This window comes from Ranitomeya variabilis, chromosome 3 (assembly GCF_051348905.1).
Source record: "Ranitomeya variabilis isolate aRanVar5 chromosome 3, aRanVar5.hap1, whole genome shotgun sequence".
NCBI classification, from domain to species: Eukaryota; Metazoa; Chordata; class Amphibia; order Anura; family Dendrobatidae; genus Ranitomeya; species Ranitomeya variabilis.
Genome location: NC_135234.1, coordinates 628,625,269 through 628,649,869, shown reverse-complemented (window position 1 = coordinate 628,649,869; position 24,601 = coordinate 628,625,269). Strand labels below are relative to the sequence as shown.

Genomic DNA, 24,601 nt, shown 5'->3' with positions numbered 1-24,601 from the left:
TGTGCTGGTGGGATGCTTATACTATTACTGTAGTTAGGGGTCTGCCGTCAGTCAGCTGGGAATGTTCCACAGACGTCACTCAGCCTCACAACTTACTTCAGGACGGGGTTGTCGGCCTGCAGTCTTCAGTTTATTATCTTGTCTATGTAAATACAGGGATAAAGTATTTTATTTTTAGCAGTAGTAGAGGTATAACACCTTATCAATCTAACACCATCTGCATCACAAGGGATCTCTGTAGCAAATTTATATAGTAGACCTGAAAATCATCTTTAAATTACTTTACATTAAAAGGATGTACAATAAAAAATTATATTGTGGCACCGTGTTAGCCAGAAAAATCTCCGTAAATTAATGATGAGCGAACGTGTTCGGAGAACATGATATCTTGGGCGTGCTCAGATAATATATTCGAGTCCCTGCAGCTGCATGATTTGCGGCTGTTAAACAGTTGCCTGTTTGTTAGATACTTGGATAACATCTGAGCATGCGCCGATAAAACGTTATCCGAACACATTCGCTCATCACTAATGTAAATACTTTTATGGCCAAAAATCACAAAAGTAACCTAGGAGTGATACCTAGTTTTGCAATCTTTCAGAGCACAGATGCTCCTTCCTCAGGCAGGTTTACTTATGAATTACTGAAACAAGACAACAACATTCAAGAGAAATTAAAATAGGCCATTTGTACATAGGGTGGATGGGGTGATGCTTCCTAAAGATAAGCCAAGGAAATCAAATTGAGTTTTTTTTTTATTGCAAATGGACAGGTGATGGTAGTGACAGCTTAGTGATGTAGAGTAGGTCTGCTGGAGGTGTGAACTGTGTCCTTGTAGTGAGTCATAAATCCAGGTGTTAAATTACCATATATACTCGAGTATAAGCCGAGGCACCTAATTTTGCCACAAAATACTGGGTAAACTTATTGTCTCGAGTATAAGCTGGGTATGCATTGTCGCCTCATCCCTGTCCTGGTTTGCATGGCTCCCCCGTCCCTATCCTTCTCTGCATGGCTCCTTATTCCCCATCGCTGTCCTGGTATGCATGGCTGCTTATCCCCCATCGCTGTCCTGGTATACATGTTTCCCCCATCCCTATCCTTGTCTGCATGCTCCTTATCCCCAAACCCTGTCCTGGTATGCATGACTCCTTATCCCCCATCGCTGTCATGGTATACATGGCTCCCCCGTCCCTATCCTTGTCTGCATGCTCCTTATCCCCCATCGCTGTACTTGTATGCATGGCTCCCCGGTCCATGTAGTTGTATGCATGGCTCCCCGGTCCATGTAGTTGTATGCATGGCTCCCCGATCCATGTAGTTGTATGCATGGCTCCCCGGTCCCTGTCGTTGTATGCATGGCTCCCCTGTCCTTGGATGCATGTTTCATATTAAAAAAAACTAAACATCCCACTCACCTGGTTGTGCCCTGGATGCATCTCGTTCCGGCGCCATCAGCTCTTCCTGCGTGGCCCTGCTCATTAAGGTAATGAATATGCACGCCTATGGGAATGGAGAGGCGCGCAGGAGGGTGAGTAAGATGTCTTCAGGAAGTCGGCGGCTGTGAGTGTCGCTGTGGGCACAGTGACACCCGCTGCCTCCTGTGACTTGCTGTTCCGCCGATCCCCCTCCCCTGCCGGCCCTGTGGGACAATTGACTCATGTATAAGCCGTGGGGGCGAATTCAACACACAAATGTACTGAAAAACTCGGCTTATACATGAATAATGAATATATGTGGTAAGTTCCATTGTCAAAGAGTTGAACATCCTGCATTTGTAGCAAAAACTTTAATTTTAAAGGGAACCTGTCACCCCCAAAATCGATGGTGAGGTAAGCCCACCAGCATCAGGGGCTTATCTACAGCATTCTGTAATGCTGTAGATAAGCCCCTGATGACGGTGAGATTACCTCACCATCGATTTTGGGGGTGACAGGTTCCCTTTAAGCATCCACCCTATGCACAAATGCCAAATTGTAATATCTCTGAAATGTTGTGCTCTTGTCTCAGTAATTCATTTGTAAACTTGCCTGAAGAAGAAGCCTCTGCCCAAAAGTTTGCAAACATAATTCTTCTGGCTAGCCAATAAAGGTATGACTCTTAGAATACTTTTGTCATTTTTGGGCATAAAAGTATTTGCATTTAGATTAGAATGAGGAATTTCCGATTTGAAATAATTTATAAGCTACTTATAGGGTTCTAAGAGATTAACACTATGACAGCCATCCGAATGAATTGGAGGGGTGACTGAAAAGATCAGTAATCAGAATGCGTAATCGGTCATCAGCTCTCCCATATTCTAGGATGCAGGCAATTGGCCCTCGCGGGCAGGGTCCTCTCTCTTCCTGTACCTGTCTGTGACATGGCAGTGTGTTTCCACGGACAGTGTGTCCGCCAACAGGGCACGCTGAGATGTCAGTTTTTTTTTTTTAACAGCAGCACAGGCTGCCAATCTTCCCGTACATGTGCACACTGATGACACATAGATGACATATGTGAGTCATCAGTGTGACACGTATCGGCGCCTGAGAATCAGCGGTACAGTTCGCACTGCTCTCTGAAGCCAGGTGTTGAAGACAGCTCACATCATTGTCTCCTGCTCGCGCAGCGATCAGCGTTCGCACAGGAGAATGTTGAAAAATTGTATTCCAACAGCGAGAGCAGATGGCTCATCAGCCGCCGCTTGCGCTATAAATAAATTAAATTAAAAAAAAATGACGTGGGGGTCCTCTATATATTTTTTTTTATAACCAGCCAGGCAAAACTTACAGTTGTGGGCTGCAACCCTCAGCTGACAGCTTTAGCAAGGCTGGTTATCAAGTATGTTTAAATTATTAAAATTACGGTAAATAATTTAAAAAAGCAGCATGGGATCACCCCCTATTTTTGACAACTAGCCAAGTTAAAGCAGGCAGCTGGGGGCTGGTATTCTCAGGCTGGTAAGGGGCAATGGATATTGGGCCCCCCATGCCTAAAAATGACAGTCCTTTATACTTGCTGTGTGTTTATTTACAATACAACTATAGGATTAGTAATGGGTAGGCGTCTCCATTACTAAAGGTACCTTCACACGAAACGACATCGCTAGCGATCCGTGACGTTGCAGCGTCCTGGCTAGCGATATCGTTTCGTTTGACACGCAGCAGCGATCAGGATCCTGCTGTGATGTCGCTGGTCGCTGAATAAAGTCCAGAACTTTATTTGGTCGTCCGATCGCTGTGTATCGTTGTGTTTGAAAGCAAAAGCAACGATACCAGCGATGTTTTACACTGGTAACCAGGGTAAACATCGGGTTACCAAGCGCAGGGCCGCGCTTAGTAACCCGATGTTTACCCTGGTTACCAGCGTAAAAGTAAAAAAAACAAACAGCACATACTTACATGCGTCCCCCAGCGTCTGCTTCCTGACACTTACTGAGCGCCGGCCCTAAAAGTGAAAGTGAAAGCACAGCGGTGACGTCACCGCTGTGCTGTTAGGGCCGGAGCTCAGTCAGTGTCAGGAAGCAGACGCTGGGGGACGCATATGTAAGTATGTGCTGTTTGGTTTTTTTTACTTTTACGCTGGTAACCAGGATAAACATCGGGTTACTAAGCGCGGCCCTGCGCTTAGCAACCCGATGTTTACCCTGGTTACCCGGTGACCTCGGCATCGTTGGTCGCTGGAGAGCGGTCTGTGTGACAGCTCTCCAGCGATCAAACAGCGACGCTGCAGCGATCGGCATCGTTGTCGCTATCGCTGCAGCGTCGCTTCGTGTGAAGGTACCTTAACCTGTAGACTTGATATGTCACCAGACAATAGAAAGGTGACCTCAACCCCACAAATAGTGGGGGCTGATGAATACTACCATCAGCCGCCATCTTCTCTCATTGTTATCAGCTGAATACATCTCTCTACATTCTCCCCTGCTAGAGCTGATCACAGTTCGAGCAGGGGACAGTGATGTGAGTTGTCTTCATCAACCGACGCTGGGGAACAGTGTGAACTGTACCGCTGATTCCCAGGCGCTGGTACGTGTGATACCTATGCGGCACACGTGTTACACATGTATTAAACACCCAGTCATACAGACATGGATATCTCTGCTACTGGTTTTTCCAGTGCCAGAAATAACAGGATGTGTGAAAGAGTCCTTACTAATGAATGGTGCTTGGCTCAAAAGGTAATAATGCAGAGGAGCCTAGACATATGCCCACTGATAATCCTGTGAGCAATTCTCTTTTGGTAAAGACCATAACAATTAGCATTCTATAAGATGGCCCATATCTGTGAAACAACTTTATTTTTAAAGATTAAATAATTGTAAGAGCAATGGGAATAAAATGAGAGGAAGAACTGGCTACTTTGACCTGATGACAGGTCCTCTTTAAGGCCGGGTTCAGACGGCCGTGTTTCACTAGCCTGCTAAGCATGGTTTGACACGCAAATCTCCTGACCCAAACTTACAGCCTCATAAGTACAGTTACATCCATATATATTTGGACAGAGACAACATTTTTTCTAATTTTGGTTATAGACATTACCACAATGAATTTTAAACAAAACAATTCAGATGCAGTTGAAGTTCTGACTTTCAGCTTTCATTTGAGGGTATCCACATTAAAAAGGGATGAAGGGTTTAGGAGTTTCAACTCCTTAACATGTGCCACCCTGTTTTTAAAGGGACCAAAAGTAATTGGACAGATTCAATAATTTTCAATAAAATGTTCATTTCTAGTACTTGGTTGAAAACCTTTTATTGGCAATGACTGCCTGAAGTCTTGAACTCATGGACATCACCAGACGCTGTGTTTCCTCCTTTTTGATGCTCTGCCAGGCCTTCACTGCGGTGGTTTTCAGTTGCTGTTTGTTTGTGGGCCTTTCTGTCTGAAGTTTAGTCTTTAACAAGTGAAATGCATGCTCATTTGGGTTGAGATCAGGTGACTGACTTGGCCATTCAAGAATATTTCACTTCTTTGCTTTAAGAAACTCCTGGGTTGCTTTGGCTTTATGTTTTGGGTCATTGGTCGTCGTTTCACACTACAGATAGACAATCAGTTTGGCTGCATTTGGCTGGATCTGAGCACACAGTATATCTCTGAATACCTCAGAATTAATTTGGCTGCTTCTGTCCTGTGTCACATCATCAATAAACACTAGTGACCCAGTGCCACTGGCAGCCATGCATGCCCAAGCCATCACACTGCCTCCGCCGTGTTTTACAGATGATGTGGTATGCTTTGGATAATGAGCTGTACCACGCCTTCGCCATACTTTTCTCTTTCCATCATTCTGGCAGAGTTTGATCTTGGTTTCATCTGTCCAAAGAATGTTCTTCCAGAACTGTGCTGGCTTTTTTAGATATTTTTTTTTTTAGCAAAGTCCAGTCTAGCCTTTTTATTCTTGATGCTTATGAGTGGCTTGCACCGTGCAGTGAACCCTCTGTATTTACTTTCTTGCAGTCTTCTCTTTATGGTAGATTTGGATATTGATACGCCTACCTCCTGGAGAGTGTTGGTCACTTGGTTGGCTGTTGTGAAGGGGTTTCTCTTCACCATAGAGATTATTCTGTGATCATCCACCGCTGTTGTCTTCCGTGGGCACCCAGGTCTTTTTGCATTGATGAGTTCACCAGTGCTTTCTTTCTTTCTCAGGATGAACCAAACTGTAGATTTTGCCACTCCTAATATTGTAGCAATTTCTCGGATGGGTTTTTTCTGTTTTCGCAGCTTAAGGATGGCTTGTTTCACCTGCATGAGGAGCTCCTTTGACCGCATGTTTACTTCACAGCAAAACCTTCCAAATGCAAGCACCACACTTCAAATCAACTCCAGGCCTTTTATTTGCTTAACTGAGAATGACACAATGAAGGGATTGCCCACACCTGTCCATTGGAGTCAATTGTCCAATTACTTTTGGTCCCTTTAAAAATAGGGTGGCACATGTTAAGGAGCTGAAATTCCTAAACCCTTCATCCAATTTTAATGTGGATACCCTCAAATGAAAGCTGAAAGTCTGAACTTCAACTGCATCTGAATTGTTTTGTTTAAAATTCATTGTGGTAATGTCTATAACCAAAATGAGAAAAATGTTGTCTCTGTCCAAATATATATGGATGTAACTGTATATACAAGATTCTAAGTTTGGGTCTGGCGTTTTGTGGTCCATGTACAGACTGTGAAATACAGCTGTCTGAACCTGGCCTTTTTTTTTACTGATTTAGGCTGGTTTCAGACTTGCGTTCGGCAGGGCTGCGGATGAAAGCCGTCTTCCTCCGTTAAGCCCCGCCCACTGCCGCGCCTTTTTCTTCAGCTCCGCCTACATCTGCATGCGTCCTGCGTACCCTATCTTCAACATTGGGTATGCAGGCCATGCGGATGCCTCTGTATGCGTTTTTTTGACGCTGCGCCGACAGCAGCAAAATGCAACATGTTGCGTTCGACGCAGCTCAGCACATCGTCAAAACGATGCACGCGGAGGCATCCTCATACATCCGCATGGCCTGCGTACCCAATGTTAAAGATAGGGTACCCAGGACGCATGTAGACATGGGCGGAGCTGAAGAGGTGTGGCAATGGGCGGGCTTAACGGAGGAAGAAGGCTGGCATCCGCAGCCCTGCCGAACGCTAGTGTGAAACCAGCCTTACATATACTGTACAATGCATCCTGGCCATATTCTTGTTTATGGAGCCCTTTACCCCAGAAAGCTCAATTCTGGGTGATGCGCTCACCCTAGTTGTACTGTACAGTGACCAGCCTTTTATGATACATGTGTGTGCACAAATGTACCGGAAGGTAATTTTTTTGTTTGTTTCAACAAACAAAATGTAAAATCTATGGCATTTTTGTAAATTGCAGCCAAATTATCCCTGAATGTTCGGCTCAGGATACGGCAATACTTGTGTTTACATGCAATTCTATATATAGGAGGACGGGAGGTTGCACAACACCGTGTCCTCAGTATTCTGCACCTTGGCCTCTAATTCTTGGTGGCTGCCGTGTGGTTTATTAGATTGAACTTTTGCCCTCTAGCATCAGCTTATTATAATCTATTTGCAAACTGAGTAATGATTTTCAAAGAAATCCTCCACTGGTCAGGGTGCTTTATTCGCTTGACCTTTGAAACCTGCTTGTACTGTGAAAAAGATATTCTTATCTTGGTCATTTTGTGTAGCACTTGGGCCTCATTCAGACGTCCATTTTTTTCAAATAAGTTTTCTATCTGTGTTTTCTCACATATCACAGGTACCCGATATACTGTATGAGGCTCTTCATGAGTCCCTATTTTTCCTGACAATGTGTACCAAAAAAAAAAGGAGACATGTTCTTGTTTTTATCTGAGACATTATTATTATTTATTATTATAGCGCCATTTATTCCATGGCGCTTTACATGTGTGGGTTATACATAATAAAAGCAGGTACAATAATCTTGAACAATACAAGTCACAACTGGTACAGGAGGGGAGAGGACCCTGCCCGCGAGGGCTCGCAATCTACAAGGGATGGGTGAGGATACAATAGGTGAGGGCAGAGCTGGTCGTGCAGTGGTTTGGTCTGGTCTATCGGTGGTTACTGCAGGTTGTAGGCTTGCCGGAAGAGGTAGGTCTTCAGGCTCTTTTTGAAGGTTTCGATGGTAGGTGGGAGTCTGATATGTTGTGGTAGAGAGTTCCAGAGTAGGGGTGATACGCGAGAGAAATCTTGTATGCGATTGTGGAAAGAGGAGATAAGAGGGGAGTAGAGAAGGAGATCTTGTGAGGATCGGTGGTTGCGTGTAGGAAAGTACCGGGAGACGAGGTCACAGATGTATGGAGGAGACAGGTTGTGGATGGCCTTGTATGTCATGGTTAGGCTTTTGTACTGGAGTCTCTGGGTAATGGGGAGCCAGTGAAGGGATTGACAGAGGGGAGAGGCTGGAGAATAGCGGGGGGACAGATGGATCAGTTGGGCAGCTGAGTTTAGAATAGATTGGAGGGGTGCGAGAGTGTTCGAGGGGAGGCCACAGAGCAGGAGGTTACAGTAGTCAAGACGGGAGATGATGAGGGCATGGACTAGGGTTTTTGCAGATTCTTGGTTTAGGAATGAACGGATCCATGAAATATTTTTGAGTTGAAGGCGGCAGGAAGTGGAAAGGGCTTGGATATGCGGTTTGAAGGAGAGATCAGTGTCAAGGATTACCCCGAGGCAGCGAGCTTGTGGGACTGGGGAGAGTGGGCAGCCATTTACTGTAATGGATAGGTTCGTTGGTGGGGTCGCGTGAAATGGGGGAAAGATGATGAATTCTGTTTTGTCCATGTTAAGTTTTAGAAATCTAGCGGAGAAGAAGGATGAAATAGCGGATAGACATTGAGGGATTCTGGTTAGTAGGGTGGTGATATCTGGTCCAGAGATGTAGATCCGTGTGTCATCAGTATAGAGATGATACTGAAAGCCTTGAGATTCTATGAGCTGACCCAGGCCAAAAGTGTAAATGGAGGAGAGCAGGGGCCCTAGAACTGAACCTTGCGGGACTCCGACAGATAGGGGGCGAGGTGAGGAGGTGGTGTGTGAATGGGAGACGCTGAATGTTCGGTCAGTTAGGTATGACGAGATCCGGGATAGGGCCATAAGGGATAAGTCTGTGATGCCAAGGGATGAGAGTGTCTGTAGTAATAGGGAATGGTTCACTGTGTCAAAGGCAGAGGGACAGGTCCAGGAGGAGGAGGATACAGTAGTGTCACTTGCTCTTGGCGGTTAATAGGTAATTGGTGACCTTAGTTAGGGCAGACATGGATCAATATTACCCACACAAGTCTTTGGGTCCGTCAAAATCACTGGTGGCACACATTTTCATCACTGGCATCAGAACGAAGCCTTACGGCTAACCCAGTTTTTATTCAAGCGTCAAATGATTTTTCTTGTATACAAAATATCGGTCTGAGTTTCATCTATGGTTTGTATCAGATTTTCATCAGTGTTTCAGAATTGAAACACTCAATTCTCAATTCTAAATATTTTTCTATCTACTGGCTAACACGGTACCAAGATATATATCTTTCCTGCATCAGTGTTTCAGTATTTACAATCAGTGATTCATCACTAATTTTCTTGTATAGAAAAATGAATATATTGTTAATCTTCTCCCCTTCACTACAGTATTCTTCACTGATGGCAAACAATTTGCACCCAAAGGGCATCTGTGAGCGGTCTAGGATTTTTCAGACCCATACATTTGTATGGGTAATTTGAATCCATGACTGACAAGTCTCTGTGATGATTATTTAATTTTTTCTGCCGACACATGATCTTCAAAAAAAATTAAATGTAAACAGCCTCATGCATTATATATCAGAGAAAACAAGGATAGGACACTTATGTGACAAACTGACATATGATTGAGACCTCTCTGCTACATAAAATGCCCAGGATCATAATGGCCTAAGCAAGTTTCAAAGATTGATGTGTTTCCGTTTTTCTTTTTTTACTAAAGAACTTTGGTCCCCCAAATATCATGGACATGTGAACAGCTACATAAGATTATTAGTTACATATTCGTTCTGTGAAAAACACAAGTTAGCTAGAAGAACAAGTATGTAAAAAATGTACGTCTGAATGAGGCCTCAGGCTGGATTTCTGCTCTCTGTGTAGTCTTTTGAGTTGTCAGTTTAAGAAGCGTTGGTGGACAGGCATGTAACGCTTCAGAGGCGTTGTCTGGGCCCTCTCACTTCTGTATTGTGCATACCTGTACACACAACATATTATTGGCACCACAAAAGAGAGGGGCCGGGATGAACAACCCTTTTAGCATGACAAAATAAGCACCACTTGTGGTAAGTTTAAGCAGCTGAAGATCTTCACACTAGCAGTATTTGCTCAGTATTTTACTTCCGTATTTGTAAGCCAAAACCAGGAGTGGAACAATCAGAGGAAACGTATAATAGAAACACCTCACCACTTCTGTATTTGTCACCCACTCCTGGTTTTGGCTTACAAATACTGAGGTAAAATACTGACCAAATACTGAATGTGTGAATGTGGCAAGGCTTCCTTTCAAGTTTTGAGTACTCTGCACAAAAGGCAGCTCTTTGGGGTCATGGATTTAACTAAGACACTGGAAATATTCCTAGAGATTCTAGTCCATCTTGACTTGCCATCACATAGTTGCTTCAGATTTGTTGACAACACGTTCATACTGCAATTTTCCTTCCACATCCTGGGTCTTACTCGTTGCTACATTCTTATAACCTGCTTGAGATGATGTGAGCTCTGACCTGGTGTGTCCTCCTGTTTAGAGTAGCCATTAATAGAAGCGTAGACTGTGCATCTAAAGGAAAATTAGTTATTACTAATGTATAGGAAACATTTTCTCCACTCCAGAAGTCTCAATCCATGGGATAAATTACTGCAGAAATGAGGATTCCTCAGAGCATCTCCGGCTGTTCATCTGTGGGCACTCACATCTGTGATGGCTGCAGTGTGGCATTTTTTGTCAGCTCTGGCAGTGGTACACAAGCTGTATACGCCCTGTAATATTGTTTACTGGCGCTTGGCAGAAGAGGAAGTGCCCAGGTGTTTTTTTGGCTGTGAGTCTTGTGCCTGTAATTATAGCTCTGATATTTATTATAGAGTGATGACATCAGAACAATATATCACATTATCACTACTTACATTGATGATTTGTTGTGAAAACCCTGTAAACGGTATAGTAATCGACCTCGTACAAAACTGGTATAGCAGTGACCCCATCTATTGAGTATGGTTTACGAGACACCTCAGAACATTTATGCAGGTTCTATTATGAGGCTGGTACTGAATGCTTGTTGGAATATTTTTTTTGCATTCGTTCTTTATAAGTCAGTAAGAGAAAATTAGACCCTTTCATGGAGTGCATGGGCGAAATCATGGTCCATCCAGAGCAGAACATGCGAGATACAACGTACAGCTGTGTGGGCGCAGAATCTCACCTCCTTCCTACAAGCTTTGCCTCCTCTCCTGTCCCATCTGCTTGGGTTGTTTGTTTCACTGATGAAGTAATGGGCAGTGGTTCAGACATGAAGATCAGATTACTGGTGGGATAATGCATGCTGAATTGTCACATTCTCTGCATACCTTTCATGTTACACTGTGTTTTCACATTTGTGCTGTCTCAGTCCTGAATCCTTTTCTAAAGGTACCTTCACACGAAACGACTTTACAACGAGAACGACAACGATCCGTGACGTTGCAGCGTCCTGGATAGCGATATCGTTGTGTTTGACACGCAGCAGCGATCTGGATCCCGCTGTGATATCGCTGGTCGTTGATTAAAGTTCAGAACTTTATTTGGTCGTCAGATCGGCGTGTATCGTCGTGTTTGAAAGCAAAAGCAACGATGCCAGCAATGTTTTACATGGAGCTAACGACCTGTGAGAACGATAAGTGCGTCACCGCTACGTCACAGGATCGCTCCTGCGTCGTTCTGGAGCTGCTGTGTTTGACGTCTCTACAGCGATGTAAACAGCGACGCTGCAGCGATCGGATCGTTGTCGTTCTCGTTGTAAAGTCGTTTCGTGTGAAGGTACCTTTAGTTTTGTAATTGATTGTATCTGTTTTCTGTACCTATGAGACTGATATCTCATATGTGAAAAAGCATTAGTTTGTGTGGGATGTTGTTTTTCTTTTTAATAAGGTTATGATTCACCTTTTGCTTTATTACAAAAAGTATACATTTGCCAATGCAGTCCAAGCACAAATTTTTCCTGCTGTGTTAGTGTCTGCCATCCAATATTCCTATATGTGTTGTGTTTAGCGCATACTGAAAGTTGTGTGCTGAACGTATACAAACATGCAGTTTCAACGCGTTGAAATGAATGGAACTGTAAATATTTTACACCTTAAATTGTTATGCATAAGATTGCAGACATAGACCGTTTTAAAAGCCCGGGCACCATCACCAACCTGCTGTATGAAATCCTGCATGAACATTTTGGGCAACATTGGATTGTTAAGTCTTATCCAGATGCCTGTTTGTTTATAGTTCTCATATGTGAAAAACAGACCAATTTTCATCTTTGTATGCTCAATGTGTCTTTTAATCTATAAAGTCAATTTCTCATATGCCATGTAAACAGCTTGGCAAAGTTTCTCCTCATCATAGTGTTGAAAATGGGCTGCACATGGCATGCACACTAATGGATCAGTGGGCTGTCTGTTTTTCATGGCACCATAGACTGGTAAGGTTGATTTTTGATCCATGAATAGGATCAAAAACTGACATGTCTCTGTGTTTTTATTTTGTGGACATGTGAACAGTCACATATGTAGTAGCTGTAATAGCAAATACCTCCAACTGTAGTATAGTTATTCTGATTCACTATGTGCTTACCCTATGTGCCGGGCATTGCAGTAGCTTAGGGATCTATGGTTACCACCACTTATATAATGACAGTTAGCTTTTAGTGGTCATAACCATGAATACCGGTATCCTACAGCAATGCCCTGCATATGGGCATAGTGAAATAAGATGCACTATACGTTTCTAATTGGAGGTACCGTATATGCTAATATAATTATTATTATGACACCTACTACATATTGGGATAGGATCTTGGAGATGGGAATACCCCTTTAAGTAATAATGGGAAACGCCTTAGTAGTAATCCTTTTAGAAAACCTTCTGAATGATGTGTAGGCGGAATAGGGAAGGGAGAGATACAGTTAAGGAGCTGAAGAGCTGTATATTTTCCCATTGGTCTTTGCCTTGCTGCATTGCTGTGTCCCTTATCAGTTAGGCTACGTTCACATTTGCGGTCCTCGCCGCAGCGTCGGGCGCCGCAGCGGCGCCGCATGCGTCATGCGCCCCTATATTTAACATGGGGGCGCATGGACATGCGGCGCACTTGCGTTTTGCGCCGCATGCGTCGCTGCGGCGCCCGCGTCGGTGCGCAGAGGACGCAGCAAGTTGCATTTTTGCTGCGTCCAAATTCAATGAAAAAAACGACGCATGCGGCGCAAAACGCAGCGTTGTGCATGCGTTTTGCTGCGTTTTTATTTGCGTTGTGCGTTGCGGCGCCGACGCTGCGGCGCACAACGCAAATGTGAACGTAGCCTTAGCTGGAGGTCATCGCATATCTGCTACTTTCCTTCCCTGGCTGTAATCCTCTGAAGTGTTCACAGTCCAAGACAGCCTGTGATGGACCTGAATTTCAATGACCATATCACTGCTCCATCTGAGCAATAATAGCAGTCGGTGTGCAACCTAACATTTTCTGGCTGATTAAATTCTGACTATTATGCGCAGTTTATGTATAGATGTCAATTTAATGTAATTTAGTGGTTTATGTAATCAATATTTGGTGTTCCTGCCCTTTTCTTTCAAATTATCATCAATTCTTAAGGTACCTTCACACTCAGCAACTTTCCAACGAGAACGACAACGATCCGTGACGTTGCAGCGTCCTGGATAGCGATCTCGTTGTGTTTGACACGCAGCAGCGATCTGGATCCCGCTGTGATATCGCTGGTCAGAGCTAGAAGTCCAGAACTTTGTTTGGTCGTCAGGTCGACGTGTATCGTTGTGTTTGACAGCAAAAGCAACGATGTCAGCAATGTTTTACATGGAGCTAACGACCTGTGAGAACGATAAGTGAGTCGCCGTTACGTCACAGGATCGCTCCTGCATCGTTGTGGAGTTGCTGTGTTTGACGTCTCTACAGCGACCTAAACAGCGACGCTCCAGCGATCTAGTTTAGGTCGGCTCGTTGTCTATATCGCTACAGCGTCGCTGAGTGTGACGGTACTTTTAGGCTATGTGCACACGTTGCGGTTTTTGCTGCGGATCCGCGGCGTTTTTGACGCTGCGGATCCGCAGCAGTTTTCCATGCGGTGTACAGTACAATATTAACCTATGGAAAAAAAAAACGATGTGCACATGCTGCGGAAAAAAACGCGTGGAAACGCTGAGGTTTATTTTCCGCAGCATGTCAATTCTTTGTGCGGAATCCGCAGCGGTTTGGCACCTGCTCCATATCAAAAAACCGCAGGTGTCTAAAACCTCAGTGGAAACCGCACAAAAAACTGCGATAAATCCACAGTACTTTTTGCACTGCGGATTTAATCAATTCCGCTGCGGAATATTCCGCAATGGAATCCACAGTGTGGGCACATACCCTCATAGGTACTCTTGCACAGTTAGGGATTTTGTAGGATTATAGTCATGTGTACGAGTAGCCAAATATACCAACCAGGTGACAATGATCATCATTGTCATATGTAGATGTAAGCAGTCATTATCGGAAACTACTGTGTAAGAGGGTTAAAAATGGGTGAGGAACAGCCATACTCCATGCTGCAAAGGGGAGGTTGTGGAAGGCCGTTTCATATCGAAGGTCATATTCATGCATACCATGGCAAGACTGAGCACACAAAAAGGCACAAGGTAGTTATACTGCATCATCAAGGTCTCTCCCAGGCAAAGATTTCAAAGCAGACAAGGTTTTCCAGATATTCTGTTTAAGCTGATGTGAAGAAGTATCAAGGAATTAACAATGTTCAAGTCTGTAGACACAGTGCTTGTCTAAGTAACCTTGTTACAGCAGATGATAGACATGTTGTGGTTACTTTCTGGAAGTGAGTATATGACCCCTCAGAGCCCAAATCTTAGCATCATTGAGTTTGTCTGGGATTACATGAAGACAGAAGGATTTGTGTGAGCCTACAGCCACAGACTTGTGGTTTACTTCTCCAAGATGTTTGGGACAACCTCCCTGACAAGCACTTTTACTTAGCAGCATTTTTTTCCCTCACCTTCCTAAAACCTTTCACAGTGTTGTATATGCTGCATTCTTTTGCAGAGAGATCATTCACAAACCACTGATACGCGCCCATCAGCTTTATTGACAAGTGGTGGTTATTATACATCTTGTCTGACACCATTTCTCAGATTTGTAAATACATGTGTTTCCATGTCTCTCTCTCGTTGTCTTAATGAGAAGAGCTGACATATGTCTTTTTCTCTGTTGTAATCCTGGCATTAGTGTGAACTGACAAGAATTTAATTTAATCGGATTGAGCAATGTTTCCACAATTCTCCAGTATTAAGTATATTGTGTCCCAGAATATGTATGTATGTGTGTATGTATATAAATAAATATATCGTATATATACATACACAGTGCTACAATATCCGTTAGTATATGGAGTGAAACGGCATAACTCCACTTAGTTCAGCTCCTATTTTTTTCACTAGGAGCTGATCTGCAGGACCCAGGAGCGGCTAGTACACAGGTACTGAGCTGTGCTGTTCCGCTACATTCACTTACATCTGGCTGCTGCCAGAGATGGACCATTTAACTGTTGGAAGTTGCTGGATGTTGGATTCCACTTATGTAATATTATTAACCTATTCTAGATATAGGTCATCAATATCAATACTATAAAAGCCATTTTAAAGGATTTGCATCATATTGGAGACTCATTATATGCAGGATATGTGCTAAATGTCTGATTGCTGGGATTCTCCACAACAGATGAGCAGCCCTGATTCCCTACCTCCCCCACCCTGTGTATATGCCACGTTCACAGATTCCATATTTGATCAGTGTTTTACATCAGTATGTGTAAGCCAAAATCAGAAGCGTGTGATAATACAGAAGTGGGGACGTGTTTCTATTACACTTTTCCTCTATTTGTTCCACTGCTGGTTTTGGCTTACACATACTGATGTCAAAATGCTGATTAACACCACCAATACTTCTTTTTACTGACCTGCAATGTAATAGACTAGCATACCTCGACTGGTGACAATCCTGTAGTTGTCAGCTGTACACTATAGCTGACAACGTACTGCATGAGCCACAATCAGTGTTGGCAAAGACTTAAACCCCTTAAATACTGTTGTCAAGATTGACTACGTTATCTAGATGGTTAGCAGAATGTGTGGGCTTCCTCCTTAAGGTACCTTCACACTAAGCGATGCTGCAGCGATACAGACAACGATGCCGATCGCTGCAGCGTCGCTGTTTAGTCGTTGTGTGGTCGCTGGAGAGCTGTCACACAGACGGCTCTCCAGCGACCAACGATGCCGAAGTCCCCTGGTAACCAGGGTAAACATCGGGTTACTAAGCGCAGGGCCGCGCTTAGTAACCCGATGTTTACCCTGGTTACCATTGTAAAAGTAAAAAAAAAAACATACTCACATTCCGGTGCCCGGCGTCCGCTTCCCTGCACTCCTCCTGCATCCTGTGTCAGCGCCAAACATCTCCGGCATCTCCCACAGAGCAGAGCGGTGACGTCACCGCTCTGCTTTACGGCCGGCACTTACACAGGATGCAGGAGAAGTGCAGGGAAGCGGACGCCGGGCACCAGAATGTGAGTGTGTTTTTTTTTTTAACTTTTACAATGGTAACCAGGGTAAACATCGGGTTACTAAGCGCGGCCCTGCGCTTAGTAACCCGATGTTTACCCTGGTTACCAGTGAAGACATCGCTGGATCGGTGTCACACACACCGATCCAACGATGTCAGCGGGAGATCCAGCGACGAAATAGAGTTCTGGACTTTCAGCAACGACCAGCGATCTCACAGCGGGATCCTGATCGCTGCTGCGTGTCAAACACAACGATATCGCTAGCCAGGACGCTGCAACGTCACGGATCGCTAGCGATATCGTTTAGTGTGAAGGTACCCTCAATCTCATTGGCACTTTGATATCTTGATCGTGTGGTCCTGATGTTTGCCATGGTAATTCACAGGCAAATAATGGCCTTAAGGTACCTTCACACTGAACAACTTAACAACGATAACGACAGCGATCCGTGACGTTGCAGCGTCCTGGATAGCGATATCAATGTGTTTGACACGCAGCAGCGATCAGGATCCTGCTGTGACATCGTTGGTCGGAGCTAGAAGGCCAGCACCTTATTTCGTCGCTGGATCACCCGCTGACATCGCTGAATCGGTGTCTTTGTGACGCGGATTCAGCGATGTCTTCACTGGTAACCAGGGTAAACATCGGGTTACTAAGCGCAGGGCCGCGCTTAGTAACCCGATATTTACCCTGGTTACCATAGTAAATGTAAAAAAAACCCAAACACTACATACTTACATTCCGGTGTCTGTCGGGTCCCCCCGCGTCCGCTTCCCTGCACTGTCAGCGCCGGCCGGCCGTAAAGCAGAGCACAGCGGTGACGTCACCGCTCTGCTTTAGGGCCGGCGCTTACACAGTGCAGGGAAGCGGACGCCAGGGGGACCCGACAGACACCGGAATGTAAGTATGTAGTGTTTGTTTTTTTTTTACATTTACACTGGTAACCAGGGTAAACATCGGGTTACTAAGCGCGGCCCTGCGCTTAGTAACCCGATGTTTACCCTGGTTACCAGGGGACTTCGGCATCGTTGGTCACTGGAGAGCTGTCTGTGTGACAGCTCTCCAGCGACCACACAACGACGAAACAGCGACGCTGCAGCGATCAGCATCGTTGTCTATATCGCTGCAGCGTTGCTTAATGTGACGGTACCTTTAAAGTTTACCAGCTGTAGTGGTGTGTTCAATAGTTATCAAAATTTAGGTGGTAAAAAGAAACTTTCATTCAAGTCATGCCACTTTGCATTAATTCCTGAAAAGTACCCAAAGGGTTAATTACCCGAAAGCAATTTTGAGGGTATGTGCACACGTTGCGGATTTCCTGCGGATCCGCAGCGTTTTTTGTGGTGCAGAAACGCTGCAAATCCGCAAGTGATTTACAGTACAATGTAATTCAATATGAAAAAAAAAAACGCTGTGCTAATGGTGCGGAAAATTCAGTGCGGAAACGCTGCGGATTAAAAGAAGTAGCCTGTCACTTGTTTTTTGTGGATCTGCAGCGTTTTTGTACCAATTCCATTATAGAAATCCGCAGGGGTAAAAAACGCAGCAAATCCGCACCTGCGTTTTCTGCCAAGAGATGCAGAATCCACACCAGAAATTCCTAAGCCTAATCCACAACGTGTGCACATCGCCTGAATACGATGAGGGGTGCGGTTTTTAAAATGGTATCACTTTTGGGGGTTTCCAATATGTAGGACTCCTAAGGCCATTTCAAAACTGAACAGGTCTCTTAAACAAAATAAGTTTTGTAAATTTCCTTGGGAAAAAAAAAAGAAATTGCTGCAACATTTTTAAACTTTCTAAGATGGTAACAAAATAAAAGAACATTTTACAAATAGTGCTGATGTAAAGCAGACACGATGGAAATGTTATTTATTAATGTTTGTGTGGTATGACTATCTAGATTAACCCCTTCATACTGCAGACCATTTTTGTTTTTGCATTTGTTTTTTGCTTCCCAGAGTCATAACTTTTTTTTAAATTTTTCTGTCAATATAGCCGTAAGAGAGCTTGTGTTTTGTGGACGAGTTGTACTTTTGAACAACACCAATGGTTTCACCATATTTTGTACTAGAAAACAGGAAAAAAAATTCCAAGTGCAGTGAAATTGCATAAAAAGTGCAATTCCAGAATTTTTTTTTTTTTTTTTTTAACCATATTCACGAAATGCTAAAACTGACCTGCCATTATGATTCTCCAGGTCATTACAAGTTTGGGTTTTTTTTTGTGTTTTTTATACGGATAACAATCTTTACAATAGTTTGGGTTAATATAATCTTTACAAAGCTATATGTCAATATTATGCATGGAACTGAAAAGTAAAATATTGATTCCCAACAACTGTCCGGTTAGATTATTGTAGAGGATACCATATATTTTCATAAAGTCAGTATTTAAACAGTATTTAATTATTATTATTATTATTATTATTTAAGCGTGAAAGGGGAAATCTATAAATAAAAAAGATAAATCCATATAAACGCCTTAGTTACTGTGGAGTGGATATATTGCAATTCAATTTTCTAACATGCAAGAGGAAGTTCCCTTACTGCAGAATTCCAATTATAATCCAATTTAGGATTTTATTTTCTGTCAGTTTTCTTTGATGTTGTTCCTGACAATAACGGTGCTGGAGTCTTTTGTAAAAACAATGAGACAAAAGCCTTGTTCCCATAGGAAAACATGTTTCCACATCTGTACCAGGAAAAAGGAAACATCTTGTGGAACTTAGCCGATACTTTGTGATGCACGTAGCTGCAGTATTACATTGTACGGGATGCGATACACACTATGCTAGGAATAGGGTCCTCGTGTATCTTGGATAAACTCCAGTTCATACTTCCTAATTTTCCTGCAGTTCATTAGCCTCTACGCTCTCGAGCAGGGCCCTCACTCCTCTTGGTGTCTGTTGAATTATCTGTTACTCTGTTATATCTTCATATTCTGTACATGTCACCTCTGGATTGTAAAGTGCTGCTGAATATGTTGTGGCTATAGAAATAAAATTATTATAATTCTAATTAGCATGGATAGAAATCAACGATCAGTGATCCTATGCAGCTTCCAACCAATTTTCTTCATTTTATGCCCATCCACTTTAATGTCCATCAGACTCTACCTATATTGTATAGACGTACGGTAGTTCTAAGCTATCCTGCATCTTGTCTGCCTTACATCAGAGGCCATTTTGATGATCTTTAGACTGGAATCTGCTGTGTTACAGTAGCAACATTTTGGATGATAAATCTGCAGCATGTAAATGTATGTTGCAAACTCCACATTTTGGTATGCGAAGGGTGAAATATGGGGCAAATCCCTTGTGCACATGCTCTTACTCTGCCCATACCCATTAGAGCAGAGTACCTTATGCGTATTGTGGCCTCCTTGATTCTCTGCCAGCCAGTGGTGTCAGAAGAATGGAGGGTCAGACATGTTACCCCTTTCACACATCACTTTTTTGCGGTCAGTCACTATCCGTTGGCTCGACGGATCCGTCACAGATTGTGAAAAACTACTGCGACAGATCCGTCACAGATTGTGAAAAAACTGCTGCGTCGGATCCGTCACAGATTGTGAAAAACTGCTGCGACGGTTCCGTTTTTTCGACGGATCTGACTAGGGGGGCTGGCTATAGGATCCTAAAAAAAATCGCAGCATGCTCAGTTAAAAAAAAACAACAAAAAACAGAATCTGTCTCCGGGATCCGTCATTTGACAGATCCAGCGCTCATAGGCTTTCATTCTAGCAAATGACAGATGGCGACGGATCTGTCGCTGTCCTTTTTTGTCGATGGAGACAAAAAAGTTACTTTATCCATTGTCTCTGGTCGCCGGACAAACAATTTTCGACAGACCCGGCAAGCGGCTGATGAAGCGTGAGGCCATCTGTTGCTAATACAAGTCTATGAGAAAAAAACGGATTCTGCGGCATCAGTCGCTGGATTCGTTTTTTTTCAAAATTCGATGGATTGCGACTGATGGCAAAAAACTGATGTGTGAAAGGGGCCTTATTACATTTCAGTGTGTGATCCTTTTGTTCTCCAGTTAGACAAGCAACAAAATTTGTCTGGCAGTGGCTTTCTCCACTCTCCCTATTACGGACACAGGTAGGCTCGGCAGAGACCGCATGTTTTTTTGGAGGGTTGGGAGGAATAGCGGTCAGATAAACAGGCTTTTGGCTTTTTTAAGATATGTAGCCAATTTTAGTTTGAAAAGCTAACTTAAAATGTAGTAAAACTAAATCTCAGGCTTGATTTTCTCTGTAAGAAACAAACCAGGCTAAAGTACATCATCATATGGAAGGACAGATCAAGTTGGAGCAAGGCTTGGTGTTTGCTTTCCATTGTTTTTCGCTCCCCAAGCTTTCCTTGCCACCCACTGCTACGAGATAATATGATTCTGTATTTTCCTTTTAGCATCCTACAAATAGCTAAGGACAGTCTTCTCCTTTGAAACACTGCACTCCTGGATATGTATGTTTGCAATCCTGTTGAATGATTTGGTTATATTTGTCGTTGTTCCTGTGCACAATATCCTAATAGCACAAATTACTGCCTTCTCAACCAGCACGATGGCTGCGTGCAGTTTATATGTTGTCCCTGTGTTTGCGTGGGTTTCATTACACACTTCAAAGACCACCTTATAGAGAATTTAGATTGTGAGCCCCAATGGGGACAGTGATTACAATATATGTATGGTGCTGCAGGGTATGTGGATGCTGTGCAAGTGGGCATACTAAATAAATAACTAGGCAACTGCCTACCTGATGAATATCTTTTACAGTTCTGTATGGTCGTTTGCATCCTGTTTTGCACGAATGGTGTTTAGTTACCCGCTCTAATAGGAAAACAGTTTAACATCCTCTTCCTGTTCTTTTTCAGATCTGCACCCTGCTTTTCTCTGCCCTCTACCTCATCTCCTACATGATTATCACCAAGTTCAAGAAACATGCTGATTTCACCACTGGTGAGTGACAATCTCATGGTATCCGTGCAAAACTGAGTCTAGTTTCTGTACCTGTGCAGAGAAATAAGGCTGACAATACATATGATCTATTAACATGCTAGGTTCTAATATAAGACAGTCTTCAAAGTATATACACTGCTCAAAAAAATAAATGGAACAGTAAAATCCCACATCCTAGATATCACTGAATGAAATATTCCAGTTGTAGATCTTTATTAATTACATAATGGAATGTGTTGAGAACCATAAAACCTGAAAATGATCGACGTCAATCACAACTAATATCCTATGGAGGTCTGGAGTTGGAATGATGCTAAAAATCAAAGTGTAAAATGAAGTTACAGTCTGATCCAATTCAGTGAAAATGCCTCAAGACAAGGAAATGATGCTCAGTAGTGTGTGTGGCCTCCATGTGCCTGTATGACCTCCCTACAACACCTGGGCATGCTCCTGATAAGGCGGCGGATGGTCTCCTGAAGGATCTCCTCCCAGACCTGGACTAAAGCATCCGCCAACTCCTGGACAGTCTGTGGTGCAACGTGATGTTGGTGGATGGTGCGAGACATGATGTCCCAGATGTGTTCATTCGGATTCCGGTCTGGGGAACGGGCGGGCCAGTCCATAGCTTCAATGCCTTCATCTTGCAGGAACTGCTGACACACTCCAGCCACATAAGGTCTGGCATTGTCCTGCATTAGGAGGAACCCAGGGCTAATTGCACCAGCATATGGTCTCACAAGGGGTCTGAGGATCTCATCTCTGTACCTAAAGGCAGTCAGGCTACCTCTGGCGAGCACATGGAGGGCTGTGCGGCCCTTCAAAGAAATTCCACCCCACACCATTACTGACCCACTGCCAAACCGGTCACGCTGAATGTTGCAGGCAGCAGATAGCTCTCCACGGCGTCTCCAGACTCTGTCACGTCTGTCACATGTGCTCAGTGTGAACCTGCTTTCATCTGTGAAGAGCACAGGGCGCCAGTGGCAAATTTGCCCATCCTGGTGTTCTGTGGCAAATGCCAATCGTCCTGCACGGTGTTGGGCTGTGAGCACAACCCCCATCTTTGGACGTCGGGCACTGAGACCATCCTCATGGAGTCGGTTTCTAACCGTTTGTGCAGACACATGCACATTTGTGGCCTGCTGGAGGTCATTTTGCAGTGCTCTGTCAGTGCTCCTCCTGTTCCTCCTTGCACAAAGGCTGAGGTAGCGGTCCTCCTGCTGGGTTGTTGTCCTCCTACAGCCCCCTCCACATCTCCTGGTGTACTGGCCTGTCTCCTGGTAGCGCCTCCAGCCTCTGGACACTACGCTGACAGACACAGCAAACCTTCTTGCTACAGCTCGCACTGATGTGCCATCTTGGATGAGCTAGGTATAAATTGTATTCATTTGTTAAACACATGTGAAACTCTGACCCGCAGGGTGAGTGTATATGGCCCGCAATGGGAGAGGTGAGTTTTTTTTTTTTTTTAATGTTGAGCTTTTATACTGTATGGAGGACTATATGGACCTATTATACTCTGTGGGGCTCATTATACTTTGGGGATCAAGGTTGGGGAATCCTACTGAGATGGGGGTCACCATACTTTGCCGAGAAGGGTTACAATAGAGTCATCATACTGTGCATGTGGAGGGTAACGTGGGGGTATCTACGATGTTTGGTGGGCACTTTTATTGGCATCACACTTTAAATGTATTATTCAAGGTTTTTATTCTGTATTACATATTTAAATTAAACCATTAGGCTGTATGCTTTTACTCTTGCATAACATATTATATTATTCCAGTATGCCCTATTGTGTTTATTTTATTCTAAGATCTATAAAATAGAACATACTGTATAAGACAAGATTTTCAGCCCATTTTTTTAGGCTAAAAGTGCCCCGCTCGGCTTATACTCGAGTCATTGTCTCAGGGGTCGGCGGGGGAGCAGCAGGAGTGGCAGCTGTCACATCATACTCACCTGCTCCCGGCGCGGTCTCTGCACGTCCCTGCTTCTCAGATGGTCTCTGGTGCCTGCAGCTCTTCCTGTGTTCAGCGGTCACGTGGTACCGCTCATTAAAGTAATGAATATGGACGCGCCTCCACTCCCATAGGCATGGCGAGCATATTCCTTACTTTCATGAGCGGTACCATGTGACCGCTGAACACAGGAACAAGCTGCTGGCGCGCGCCGGAGACCACCGGAGAAGCAGGGACTTGCAGAGATGCGTCAGGAGGGGGTGAGTATGACAGGAGAGGGCGAGCCATGTGATATTCACCTGTTCCACCGCCGCGCTGTGTCTTCCGCGTCCTCTGACTGTGACGTTCAGGTCAGAGGGCGTGATGACGTGTTTAGTGCACGCCCTCTGCATGAAGAGTCACTGCAGAGAGCCGGAAGACACAGCGGCGGTGGAACGGAGACAGGTGAATATCGCAAGTGCTGGGGGCCTGAGCCAGCGGCGACACCTGAACCTGGCCCCCATTGCGCACCCCCATATTTTTAATCGCAGCAGCATATGGGGCATATTATTTTATGGAGCATCTTATGGAGCCATCAACCTTTATGGAACAGCATATGGGGCATATTATTCTATGGAACATCTTATGGGGCCATCATTACCCTTTGTGCAGCATTATAAGGGGAATATTATTCTATGGAGCCATTATTAACCTTTGCGCAGCATTATATGGGGCGTATTTTGTATGGAGCATTATATGGGGCCCATCATGAACTGTATGGAACATTTATATGGGGCTCCTTATTCAATATGGATATTCAAAAACCTTTAACCTACTGATGTCTAAATCAATTTTACTTTTATTGGTATCTATTTTTATTTTTGAAATTTACCAGTAGCTGCTGCATTTCCCACCCTAGGCTTATATTCGAGTCAATTAGTTTTCCCAGTTTTTTTTGTGGCAAAATTAGGGGTCTTGGCTTATTCTCGGGACGGCTTATGCTCGAGTATATACGGTACTTTGTTCGTGGGACAATCTGTTTTTGAAAAGTTTGTTTTCATATGAAAAGGTTCATTGTTATATTTGATATAGAAAAACGTCCTCAATTGTAGACTTTTTTTTATAAATATCAAGGTTGGCACGCGACTTTTTGTCCCAAGTTTTTAATTTTGTCCCTCTGTGTATTTGAGTTTGACTTATTGCGGTCCAGTAATATTAGTCGTGTTCTTCCATCTGAGACTCTTCTACCTTCAGTTGTAATTCGGAGCTGGATATTGTTTTGCTCAGCATTTCTTATTATAGATCAGCAGTGAGTCAGATCTTACAGCACAAATGTCATATATCTATAGAGTACAGTATACTACATGTAGACACAATAACATCTGCATTATCGACATGA

General features: G+C 43.8%; 1 protein-coding gene across 1 annotated transcript in view; it reads left to right on the top strand.

Moving 5' to 3' along the window:
* Window positions 1–24,601, top strand: part of LMBR1L (limb development membrane protein 1 like) — a 76,946-nt gene that overhangs the window by 7,953 nt on the left and 44,392 nt on the right. The window contains exon 2 of the mRNA XM_077297482.1: window positions 21,178–21,262. Coding sequence (XP_077153597.1) covers window positions 21,178–21,262 — 85 coding nt within the window. The remainder of the gene's footprint in view (window positions 1–21,177; window positions 21,263–24,601) is intronic.